The sequence below is a fragment of the Macaca fascicularis genome, chromosome 11 (assembly GCF_037993035.2).
Source record: "Macaca fascicularis isolate 582-1 chromosome 11, T2T-MFA8v1.1".
NCBI lineage: Eukaryota > Metazoa > Chordata > Mammalia > Primates > Cercopithecidae > Macaca > Macaca fascicularis.
In genome coordinates, this window is record NC_088385.1 from 7,641,043 (window position 1) to 7,653,857 (window position 12,815).

At 47.9% G+C, this 12,815-nt stretch overlaps 1 protein-coding gene and 1 long non-coding RNA gene across 4 annotated transcripts; both read left to right on the plus strand.

Annotated features, from left to right (window-relative positions):
* The first annotated feature begins 3,663 nt into the window (after positions 1–3,663).
* On the plus strand, positions 3,664–4,015 carry LOC141408013 (uncharacterized). The gene is made up of 2 exons (XR_012419928.1): positions 3,664–3,722; positions 3,867–4,015. It is a non-coding gene; the product is annotated as an uncharacterized lncRNA (long non-coding RNA).
* A 155-nt stretch (positions 4,016–4,170) lies between these two features.
* Positions 4,171–12,237, plus strand: COPS7A (COP9 signalosome subunit 7A). 3 transcript variants are annotated; one of them, XM_005569949.5, is made up of 8 exons: positions 4,171–4,375; positions 4,741–4,945; positions 8,292–8,367; positions 8,590–8,678; positions 9,619–9,821; positions 10,777–10,882; positions 11,044–11,195; positions 11,374–12,237. In XM_005569949.5, the coding sequence occupies exons 2-8, from the start codon at positions 4,784–4,786 to the stop codon at positions 11,411–11,413; spliced, it is 828 nt and encodes a 275-aa protein (XP_005570006.1). In that variant the 5' UTR covers positions 4,171–4,375; positions 4,741–4,783; the 3' UTR covers positions 11,414–12,237. The 3 variants fall into 3 exon arrangements, with proteins under 3 accessions (XP_005570006.1, XP_005570005.1, XP_005570007.1); XM_005569948.5 differs by having other exon boundaries at positions 4,171–4,304; XM_005569950.5 differs by having other exon boundaries at positions 4,171–4,277.
* Positions 12,238–12,815: the final 578 nt, after the last annotated feature.

The window sequence follows — 12,815 nt, forward strand, 5'->3', positions numbered from 1 at the left end:
CTTTTCTTCTCATACCTCACATCTAATCAATTTGCAAATTCTGTTCACTTTACCTTTAAGTTAAATACAGAAACCAGGCCAGATACGGTGGCTCATGCCTGTAATCCAACACTTTGGGAGGCTGAGGCGGGTGGGTCACCTGAAGTCAAGTGTTTGAGACCAGCCTGGGCAACATGGTAAAACCCTGTCTCTACTGAAAATACAAAAATTCGCCGGATATGGTGGCGCACACCTGTAGTCTCAGCTACTTGGGAGGCTGAGGCAGGAGAATCACTTGAATCCGGGAAGCAGAGGTTGCAGTGAGCTGAGATGGCACCACTGCACTCCAGCTTGGGAGACAGAATGAGACTCCATCTCAAAAGTAAATAAATATAATAAATATACATACATACAGAATCCAGCTACTTCTCTTTGCATCCACTACTAATATCACGGTCTAAGTTATCACCGTCTCTTGCCTGCATCACTGCTGTGGGCTTCTAATTGGTCTAATTGGTTCTGCCCATGCAGCCATTTTAATATGCTAAACATGTGGGTCAGATGGTGTCACTCCTCTGCTCAAATCCTCCACTGGTGCCCATCTCACTTTAAGCAAGAGCCAAAGTCCCTACAGTTGCCCACAAGAGATGATCTGGACGCCCTGCTCTCTCTCTACCTTGCCTCCTCACCCCTTTCTCAATCAGGTCCAGCCACACAGGCCCCCTTGGTGCTCCTCAAACACATCCAGTATGTCTCCATCACGTGGCCTTTGCACTGCTAGTTTGCTCTGCTTGTGAAATTCTCATACAAATCCATCCAACTGGCTCCTTATCATCTTATCAGGGAGGCCCTCCTAAGGACCTTAAATAACAAATGTCTCCTGCATTCCCCATCCCCCTTACCTTGTTTTTGTTTTTCTTCATATTTATCACCTTGTAACTATTTAAGACCCGAGTTCTACCACAAGAATACAAGTAGCAAGAGGGCAGGGATTTTGTCTACCTCTCCAGGAGCTAGAGCAATAATAGATACCTTTTGACTCAATGATAAATATGTTGTTACATGTCTGACTCCTTGGATGTCAGTCAGCTTTTCCAGCTTTATTTCAGTGCATCTTTTCTATAATTAGCATGAAAAACAGCAGCTGGCACACACCCTTGTATATAACTGCCACTTAGTAACGAATGAACTAATGTTATCTCTAGAACTCTGCTTATATTTAGTTTCCATCATCTTCTTGGGACACCTTTATTTTTCTTCCCACTTTCCCCTCTTCTTTTCCCATTTCTGCTCCTTTTTCTTATCTTTCTCACATTTCCTCCTGCTCCTCCTTTTCTCTCTCTAATCCTACTTCTTTAGTCCATTTCCTCTCCTGTCTTTCTCTAAACTCTCTTTTATCTCCTTACTCAGTTCTCTCATGTCCTCCTCTCATTCCTCTTTCTCCTATAGAACCAAAGACATCAGAACCCAAATTGGCCTTATATCTAATCTCTCTTGGCTGCTATGGAAGAGGAGATACCACAAAACGGCATGATTTGCTTTAAGGTCACAGCTAGTTTAAGGCCAAATCAGGACTAAATCTCAGGTTATCTCTCTTTGTCCTCTCTTCTCTCTCGCTCTTTCCTTTCTGCTTTTTTCCCGCTTCTCTTTCTTTTTTAAAATTTTATTTATTTATTTTTGAGACAGTCTTGCTCTGTCGCCCAGGCTGGAGTGCAATAGCACAATCTTGGCTCACTGAAACCTCTGCCTCCTGGATTCAAGAGATACTCCTGTTTCAGCCTTCCGAGTAGCTGGGACTACAGGCATGTGCCACCACACCCGGCTAATTTTTGTATTTTTAGTAGAGATGGGGTTTCACCATGTTGGCCAGTCTGGTCTCGAACTCCTGGCCTCAAGTGATCCGCCCATCTTGGCCTCCCAAAATGCTGGGATTACAGTCCTGAGCCACCACACCTGGCTCTCTTCTCTTTCTCAATACAGTGTTAGAATCAGACAAACTTGAATTAAATCTCAGTTCCATCACAGACCGGTAACCTTCAACAAACTATTTAACTTCTGTGTTCCTAAGAAGTTCCTAACTCTGTGTTCCTCACAGGTGAATTGAGACACACTAATATGCACCTCATAGGGTTGCAAAAATCGAATAAAAATTTGAACCATCGGCCAGGTGCGGTGGCTCGCGCCTGCAATCCCAGCACTTTGGGAGACGGAGGCAGGTGGATCATGAAATCAGGAGATCAGGACCATCCCGGCTAATATGGTGAAACCACATCTCTACTAAAAATACAAAAATTAGCTGGGCATGGTGGCACGTCCCTGTAATCCCAGCTACTCGGGAGGCTGAGGCAGGAGAATCGCTTGAACCCGAGAGGTGGAGCTTGCAGTGAGTCGAGATCGCACCACTGCACTCCAGCCTGGGCGATTGAGCGAGACTCTGTCTAAATAAATAAATAAATAAATAAATAAATAAATAAATAAAAAATTTGAACAATCGAGGCTGCAGTGAGCTGTGATCACATCACTGCATGCCACCCTGGGCAACAGAGTGAAACCATGCCTCTAAAAAAAAAAAAAAGTAAAAAATGAACAAATAAAGCACTTGGTGCAAAATAGAACAAATATGGGTTGTTTTCTCATTCTTTCATCTTACATGTTTTTCCCTTCTCTCTTTAAAAATAAGCTTGGACCCCATCTCTACTAAAAATACAAAAATTAACCGGAGATGGTGGCGCACGCCTATAATTCCAGCTACTCGGGAGGCCAAAGCAGGAGAATCATTTGAGCCCAAGAGGCAGAGGTTCAGTGGGCCAAGACTGTGCCATTGTACTCCAGCCTGGGTGGCAAGAGCGAAATCCTGGCTCAAAAAAAAAATAAAAAAGAAAAGATAAGCTTGGGCGGGGAGGGGTGGATGCAAAAAAAAAAATAAGTTTGGACTCATTAATTCCTTGGTTCCTTCAAAGTTTTAATATTTTATTATGCCTTTGATTCCTTCTCACTTTTGTTTCACCTTTTCCATTCATTTCTTCTTCTCCTCTTCCTCCTTTCCCTTTCCTTTCTGTGTTTCTGCTTATTTTCTATTACAAACCAAAATATGTGGACCATAAACTGCATCTGCAGTTCCTTTAGCCCTAACAGACTACGAGTTCTATTTCTCTTTATCTTTCTCTTTTTCACTTTCTTGTCTTTCCATTACTTATAAGTTTCTTAATTTTCCTGAGTCTCAGTTTTTCCATCTGGAAAGTGGAGATAACAATTACTAGATTGTTGTATCAGATGAATTAAGTAATGCTCGTAGCTTAACACAAAGGCCAAGATGTCATTAACTTTACCCTCACTTGACCTTCTGCAAGCCTGCTGTGAAATATAAAACACTATATAAATGTTAGTTGTTTTTGTTTTTATTAAAGTATGTTGAAGTAGAAAGATGGTTTTGAGTTTGAAAAGCTCCAGATAAATCCTTGGATTTTTATGAGTCTCAATTTCCTTTTCTGTAAAATGAGTAACATAGGGGTTTTTCCGCCCCAAGAAACTAAGAGTCCATGTACTGAAAGCATCATTCTACAAGTATTAATACATATATAGTAATCATGGTAGAGGGTGTCCTGAAGTCACACTGGGAATATTTGTGAGGATTCAACGGAATAAAATTTTAAAAGATGTCTGACCAATAGTAAGCACTCAATACATGTTAGCAATTATTATCTTTTACTCTTCTCACTTCTTTTCTCCTGCTCTTCAAAAAAGTGAGTGGTTGAACGACCTAGGTGATCTCTGCTGCTAAACTTCTATTATTGATTATTGTTTACTTCCTCTCTGCCCCTTACTCCCCCATCCCGTTTTTTTCCCGCTTCTTCACTCATTCCATTACAGCTTTTCTCTTGCCTCAGGCACCCAGGGCAGTCCTGATCTCCAGCTCTCCAGCGGCTTAGAACAAACACAGAGTCGGCCGAGACCAGGGGACCCGCCAAAGACGTCTGTGTTTAGTGGCTAGCGATCTTCCACTAATAAAGTTTTATTGAAATACAGTATTTAAAAAGGCGCCCGTCATTCTTCCCCCGGCGACCAATCGGAGAGTAGAATGCTTGCGTCCCTCACTGGAGCTTCAGCGGTTGGAACGCGGGGGCGGGGCATGTCCTGCCGAAATTTGCGTCCTTAGAGCGGAAGTACGGCCGGAAGCCCGCCATAGAGTTTAGTGGCCAGAGCGACTCTTCAGGGAGGTGGCAGGAAAGGCTTGGAACAGCTGCCGGAGGTGACGGAGCGGCGGCCCCGCCCGGTGCGCTGGAGGGCGAAGCTTCCAGGTAGCGGCCCGCAGAGCCTGACCCAGGGTACGACGAAGCAGTCGGCGGGAGCCCACGGTCGCTGGGCGGTGTCTTTAAGGGAGGGGGCGGAGCCACGTGTAAGCTTCATTGGGGTGAGGTCACGTGGTTGTGGGCGCGTGCGGGGCAGGAGTGGAGAACTGAGGGAGCGTCGTCGTTAGTGTGGATACCATGCGACACCCCTTTCTCCGTTGCATCCTGTCTTGGGGTTCAGTGGCGGTGCACATGATGGGGCTTGGGGTTAGGCTCGGGGGAGGGGGTGGGTGTGGCAGCCTTGTGAAGTGGCTGACTTTAGGATTTGTAGATCAGAATTCTAGACCGCTCCATGTGTGATTCCTCACCGCAGAACCGACTTAGTACCTATAACAATCCAGTCCTTCAGCCTTGTGCTTCCCATCCTACCAGCCATCGGGGATCTCTAGCTTCACATTCTCTTTCCTTGCAGCTCTGGACATCCTGAGCCCAGGTGCCCCCAGCTCAGTGCAGTCATGAGTGCGGAAGTGAAGGTGACAGGGCAGAACCAGGAGCAATTTCTGCTCCTAGCCAAGTCGGCCAAGGGGGCAGCGCTGGCCACACTCATCCATCAGGTGCTGGAGGCCCCTGGTGTCTACGTGTTTGGAGAACTGCTGGACATGCCCAATGTTAGAGAGGTGGGTTGCTGGCTTGAATAGTCCACAGAGAAGCATGGGCAAAGGTTTGAATTTGAGAATGGGTGGGCAGGGCTCAATTTGTGATCCCATACCATTCAGTTGAACAAGAAAACAGTGATGATTAAATGCCAACTTGCAAAAGTAACCAGTAAACAAGCAAACCAGCTTTCCTTTGGAGATAAAGGATCTGTAAAGTCCACTGTTTTTCATTTTAAGCAAAAGAGCATGTTATTCAGAATAGGAAATCTGATTTCCAGCCCGTCTCCACCAGCGTAATAGCTGTTAATTCTCATGTCACCTTGATCAGGTCACTTTTGTTTTAGGGCCTGAGCTCTCTTTTTTAAAAATGGAGACAATACTGCCCCCTCTGTTGTGGGAATAAAGTGAGATTATGGGAAAGTGTAAAGTCTGGTACAAGTGGGTAGTGAACATGTTAAATTAGCATGCCCTATTCTTCCCTATGTGCAGCATATGCTAATCTGTTCAAGGTAGCTAAGGGAGAATGTGTCTTTTTCCCAAAGACACATGGCAAACACTAGGAACACAGCAGAGAGAACCATTCACACAAAAGTGGCAGAGTTAATTTACAGAGGAGGCAGCCTGAGTCCTGACATGCTGACAGTGATATGTGGGTAAACTGAGCTAAGTTATGTGGGGCCTGTGGTTTAACCTTTTGGATCACTCTGTGATATGGTGAAAACTGGCTGACTTTTCCCTGCTTTCATCTGCAGTGGAACTAAAGAGTATCCATCAAGGTGATGAAAAAGAAGCACTTGGCCTGGTGCAGTGGCTCACGCCTGTAATCCCAGCACTTTGGAAGGCCAAGGCAGGTGGATCACCTGAGGTCAGGAGGTGAAACCAATATGGCAGAACCCTGTCTCTATTAAAAATACAAACAGGGCTGGGCGCAGTGGCTCACGCCTGTAATCCCAGCACTTTGGGAGGCTGAGGCAGGCGGATCACAAGGTCAGGAGATCGAGACCATCCTGACGGTCTAACACGGTGAAACCCCATCTCTACTAAAAATACAAAAAATTAGCTGAGGCCGGGCGCAGTGGCTCAAGCCTGTAATCCCAGCACTTTGGGAGGCCGAGAGGGGCGGGTCACGAGGTCAGGAGATCGAGACCATCCTGGCTAACACGGTGAAACCCCGTCTCTACTAAAAAATACAAAAAACTAGCCGGGCGAGGTGGCCGGCGCCTGTAGTCCCAGCTACTCGGGAGGCTGAGGCAGGAGAATGGCGTAAACCCGGGAGGCGGAGCTTGCAGTGAGCTGAGATCCGGCCACTGCACTCCAGCCTGGGCGACAGAGCGAGACTCCGTCTCAAAAAAAAAAAAAAAAAAGGCCGGGCGCGGTGGCTCAAACCTGTAATCCCAGCACTTTGGGAGGCCAAGACGGGCGGATCACGAGTTCAGGAGATCGAGACCATCCTAGCTAACACGGTGACACCCCGTCTCTACTAAAAATACAAAAAACTAGCCGGGCGAGGTGGCGGGCGCCTGTAGTCCCAGCTACTCGGGAGGCTGAGGCAGGAGAATGGCGTAAAAAAACCCGGGAGGCGGAGCTTGCAGTGAGCTGAGATCCGGGCACTGCACTCCAGCCTGGGCCACAGAGCTAGACTACGTCTCAAAAAAAAAAAAAAAAAAAAATTAGCTGAGCATGGTGGCGGGCGCCTGTAGTTGTAGCTACTCGGGAGGCTAAGGCAGGAGGATGGCATGAACCCGGGAGGCGGAGGTTGCAGTGAGTTGAGATGGCGCCACTGCACTCCAGAGCAAGACTCTGTCCCAAAAAAAAAACCCACAAAAAACAGGGCCGGGCTTGGTGGCTCATGCCTGTTCCCAGCACTTTGGGAGGCTGAGGTGGGTGGATCATGAGGTCAGGAGTTCAAGACCAGTCTGGCCAAGGTAGTGAAACCCTGTCTCTACTAAAAATACAAAAATTAGCTGGGCGTGGTGGCAGGCGCCTGTAATCCCAGCTACTTGGGAGGCCGAGGCAGGAGAATCACTTGAACCCGGGAGGCAGAGGTTGCAGTGAGCCGAGATTGCGCCACTGCACTCCAGCCTGGGCGACAGAGTGAGACTCTGTCTCAAAAAAAACAAACAAACAAAAAAAAAAAAGCTCATGTATCCCAGAAGTTAAAGTATAATTTAAAAAAAAAAAGGGTGGCAGAGGTTGCAGTGAGCCGAGATCGCACCACTGCACTCCAGCCTGGGTGACAGTGCGAGACACCGACTCAGAAAAAGAAAAAGAAGCACTTATTGAGTGGCTGTTTACTGCCCTTTTTATGGTCTGGGAATACAAGAAAAATATCAGAAGAGATAAGATGAATGGATATAAATCTAAATTATTTATTTATTTAGCGAGTATTTCTTCTGAGGCAATTACTGCATAGCTCTGTGGGATACCAGAGACTGGGTCTATAATCTTGTTGAAAGATATTCTTAGGTAGCAACCTTCTGCAAGGATTGATTAAGTGCCAGAATGAAGCTGAGCACAGTGGCTCATGCCTGTAACCCCAGCACTTTGGGAGGCTGAGGCAGGTGGTGGATCACTTGAGGTCAGGAGTTCGAGACCAGCCTGGCCAACATGGCGAAACCCTGTGTCTACTAAAAATACATATATTAGCCCAGTGTGATGGTGCATGCCTGTAATCCCACCTGCTTGGGAGGGTGAGGCAGGAGAATCACTTGAACTCAGGAGGCGGAGGTTTCAGTGAACCAAGATCACACCACTGCATTCCAAACTGGGTGACGGAGGGAGACTCCGTCGCGAAAAAAAAAAAATGCCAGAATGAGTGATCCATGATAGGAGAGGAAATCTGGGTGGACTGGACTGGGCGATGCAAGACAGTGTCCTGGTCAGGTGGGTCTGAAGCAGAGACCACAAATTTAGATGTCTTTCTAGGCTGTGCAGCTGTCAGAGATGAGTGAGGCCGAGGCAGGAATCTGTTGAATTGCGGAGTACTGCACACTGCCCAGACATATTCCAATTTAGAAATATCAAACACTCTGAGGGCCAGACAACACAATTTGCGGTGTCTGGTGCGTGTGTCTGTTCGACTCTGAAAACTGAATGTCTTCAACTCTGAATTTAGGGTAGGAATTGGATGGCGTATGGAGCAAGAGGGCATTGTGGATTGGGAGAATAGTGTAAGCAAAGGCCTGAAGGTGGAAATGCGCCCTTCCTGTGGGAAGCGTGATCAGAGAGGCAGAGAACTGCTTTTGATGAGCCAGGAGAGTTAACATTGGCTGGGAAAGATGGAACAAAAAGTGGAGTTCCACACAGGGTAAGGCTGGGAGGGTGGAGAGGAAGACTTGGGTCACCTCCTTTGTCTTCATTCTTGCAGCTGGCTGAGAGTGACTTTGCCTCCACCTTCCGGCTGCTCACAGTGTTTGCTTATGGGACATACGCTGACTACTTAGGTAACCAGAGGGTGTGGTGCTCTGGAGTAATGGAGATGGGAGAAGGGCAATTTCTGGAGGGACTCAGAAGAAATTCCCAGGATATCCCACTTAGATCCCCTGGGCACGTAGGGTCAGTGTCAAGACCTGAATTGGCATTGAACATGGGAGGGGAGGGAAGGAGGCTAGGGCTTCCCAGAAAACTGATATCAGGATTCCTTACACTTTGTCATTTTTCCCTAGCTGAAGCCCGGAATCTTCCTCCACTAACAGAGGCTCAGAAGAATAAGCTTCGACACCTCTCAGTTGTCACCCTGGCTGCTAAAGTAAAGGTGAGTGGCAGTCCCCCAGTCCTACGGTCTTGAGCATCCTTTTGTATGTCCCTGGGAGTCCACACTAGGACAGCCTTTGTCTGGACCATGGCTGCTTCCTGCCCTCCCCTTGTCCAAGGTCTGTATATAAACTCCATTAGCAACCGTTTAGGCTGATAGTATTCTTAGTTTTCTGTGTTGTTTTTATTTTTTAATCAACCTAAGTTCTAAATAAACATCTTTTGTGTATTTGGTCAAAATAGCAACTAGGATGTTGTTCAGGTGTTGTTCAACAATACCTTCTTCCCTACTGCAGGAAACCAGACTCTCTCTTGATGAAGTGCTAGGCTTCTCTTTGTTAGGATGAGAAATATATATCCCAGAAGTATCTGTATATTCCCATTATTAATGGCTGTTTTTTGTCTAATATCACCATCCACCTCCCCAGCCTGCCCAATCTGCAGCTCGCAATAGTTACTTGACTCTCAGTTGTCCTCGGGATTTAATTTAAACCAGGCTCTCTATTGAGAGACACCTCCAAAGGAATGCCTGTTGCAAGCAGGCAGAGTATAAATGATAAACAGTAACTCCAGACCTCTCCCACTTCCGCTTTCTCCCCTATGTCAAGCTGATCTTGACTGAGGACCGGGTGATACCCTGAACTGTGGCCAAAGGAGTGACACCCAGGCAGATGTCATTTTCTCCCTCTGTGGTGTGGCAGGGGTGAGGGTGTTAGGGGAGCATTTTGTATTTTATTTAAGATTGTGCTTCTAATGATGCTGTTTTTGAAGTGGGAATACTTTTGTTTATTTTGCTTTAGAACCAGCCTCTTAGAGGAAGTGATTTAGGAATGGGAGTGGAGGGCAGGTGTGCTGGGGCAGGGGGAAAAGGAGGGAAGATTTTTGGAAGCCCTTTTCTGTGCGGAACCTCACAAATCCTGACCTGATCTGCGCGGCCCCAGTGTATCCCATATGCAGTGTTGCTGGAGTCTCTTGCCCTGCGTAATGTGCGGCAGCTGGAAGACCTTGTGATTGAGGCTGTGTATGCTGACGTGCTTCGTGGCTCCCTGGACCAGCGCAACCAGCGGCTCGAGGTTGACTACAGCATCGGGCGGGACATCCAGCGCCAGGACCTCAATGCCATTGCCCGAACCCTGCAGGAATGGTGAGAACCGTATCCTGGCACTGTCCCCTTCCTTGTCACCCTGAGAAGGAGAAAGGCGCTTCAGGGTGAGAGAGGGCAAGAGCTGGGCTGGTCTGTAGAGGTGGAACCCAGGAGGATGAAGGGAAATGAATTTATCCCTCCAAAGGCTTCTGGGGAATGCAGGAGTGGGGAGACCTTGGGAGGCGGCAGAAGTCAGCGTCTTTGATACAGCAATTGGGGGAGGGAAAGGGAGTGGTACAACTGAGGGGATCCTAACCAGTAAGGTTGGTCGCCTATCTTAGGCTGGATTCTGTCGATTGGTCTATAACTACCATTGTCCACAGGCCATGGACCTTTTCCTCTTTTTTATTTTCTTTGTGTCCCCATCTAACTTCAGGGTTTCTGTATTCATTAAGTCACCTCTTTTGCTCTTTAGCATCTCCTGCCCTATTTTGTTTTTAGTTCCTACTCCCATCTTGCACATTACTCCAGGCACTTCCTTATCGCTCTCTGACCACACTGAGTGTCCATCCCACTGCTAGGAGTGTTATCACAGGTAGTTTCTAGGTGCCCTGGTGAGGGTTCCCAACTCAGACTCAAAATGCCTGAAGCTGTGTTCTGGCTCTGTTGCTCAGGTTGGAGTGCAGTGGCACCAGCTTGACTCACTGCAGCCTCCAACCTCCAGGGCTCAAGCCACCCTCCACTTCAGTCCCTCGAGTAGCATGGGACTACAGGCTCGTGCCACCACATCCGGCTAATTTTTGTATTTTTTGTAGAGACGGGTTTTTACCGTATCACTCAGGCCGGTCTTGAACTCCTGAGCTTAAGCAGTCTGCCTATCTTGGCCTCCCAAAATGCTGGGATTATGGCGGTGAGCCACTGCGCCCTGCCTCTAGGGTTCTTTTTGAGTCCGTTTTCTGCGAGTCTGTGATTGCAGTCCTTGTCTGCTGACACTTCTCTGCCCTGACTCCCGCAGGTGTGTGGGCTGTGAGGTTGTGCTGTCAGGCATTGAGGAGCAGGTGAGCCGTGCCAACCAGCACAAGGAGCAGCAACTGGGCCTAAAGCAGCAGATTGAGAGTGAGGTGAGCAGTCAGGGGAGCGGGCAGACCCAAGCTCCCCCAGCCTGGGCCACTTGTCCTTTGCAGAGAGGATTTGGACAGTGGCTGTAGCAGACAACCAGATGAGCAGGGGCTGGAAGGTTCTGGAACCTTCCTTGCTATCCCCATTCCTTTCATCCTGGTAGGTTGCCAACCTTAAAAAAACCATTAAAGTTACAACGGCAGCAGCAGCCGCGGCCACATCTCAGGACCCTGAGCAACACCTGACTGAGCTGAGGGAACCAGCTCCTGGCACCAACCAGCGTCAGCCCAGCAAGAAAGCCTCAAAGGGCAAGGGGTGAGCCAGGGTAGCAGGAACTGCTCACTTCCAGGGTGCCCTGCTTTTACCCCAGGGACCTCTCTGTCCTCATTTCCTTCAGTTACTTGCATGGGAGTAGGGAGTGGGGGGAACCTCCAGAGGTTAGGGGATTCCCTGCATTCTCTTTCTCTCTCTTTCTCTCTCTTCTCCTTGCCAGGCTCCGAGGGAGTGCCAAGATTTGGTCCAAGTCGAATTGAAAGGACTGTCGTTTCCTCCCTGGGGATGTGGGGTCCCAGCTGCCTGCCTGCCTCTTAGGAGTCCTCAGAGAGCCTTCCTGTGCCCCTGGCCAGCTGATAATCCTAGGTTCATGACCCTTCACTTCCCCTAACCCCAAACATAGATCACACCTTCTCTAGGGAGGAGGCAAATGCAGGTTATGTTTTTGTTGGTACTTTTTGTTTTTTGTGACTTCGTGTGTTCCATTACTCCCCGCTGCCATCCTGTCTCCCCTGTTTCCTTAAGAGCTCAGCATCTGTCCCTGTTCATTAAATGTCACTGAGTAGGTGGGTAGCCCTGATAGGGGTTGCTGTGTTTCAAGCATAACCCACAGGCGTCTTTTCTACCACCTCATCCCTGCATGCCTGATCCCCAATTCCTATACCTTACCCTCCACCTATTGAGCAGCCTCTGAAGAGCCGTAGGGCCCCCACCTTTACTCACACCCTGAGAATTCTGGGAGCCAGTCTGCCATTCCAGGAGTCACTGGACATGTTCATCCTAGAATCCTGTCACACTACAGTCGTTTCTTTTCCTCTCTCTGGCCCTTGGGTCCTGGGATTGCTGCTGCTTCAACCCCAGAGCCTAAGAATGGCAGCCATTTCTTAACATGTTGAGAGATGGGTCTTTCTTGGCCCTGGCCATTTTGGGAAGCTTGATGGCAATCCTGGAAGGGTTTAATCTCCTTTTGTGAGTTTGGTGGGGAAGGGAAGGGTATATAGATTGTATTAAAAAAAAGGTATATATGCATATATCTATATATAACATGACACAGAAATAAATCTATGAGAAATCTATCTACAAACTACCCTGAACCAGGTATCTTCTGTGTTTGATATTTGTGGATGGGAAGAAGACTCATTCCCAGTTCACTCTAAAAGAAACAGTACTGGAAAATGAAGAGACCCAGATACTATTTGCTGAGTCTCTGGCTGAGGCCTAGATCTCAAGCTGTATGCCTTTGGACAGGTTGCTCAGCATCCATTCAGAAGTAATGGATATGGCTGGGCGCAGTGGCTCACACCTGTAATCCCAATATGTTGGGAGGCCAAGGTGGGCATGTCACTTGACGTCAGGAGTGTGAGACCAGCCTGGCCAACATGGTGAAACCCCGTCTCCTAAAAATACAAAAAAATTAGCTGGGTGTGGTGGTGCATGCCCATAATCCCCTAAGGAGGCTGAGGCCGGAGAATCGCTTGAACCTGGGAGGTGAAGGTTGCGGTTGCAGTGAGCCAAGATCATGCATGCCAGCCTGAATGACAGAATGACACTCTATCTCAAAAAAAAAAAAAAGAAAAAAAAGGGATGGGTGTGGTGGCTCATGCCTGTAATCCTGGCACTTTGGGAGGCCAAGGCAGGTGGATCATGAGGTCAGGAGATTGA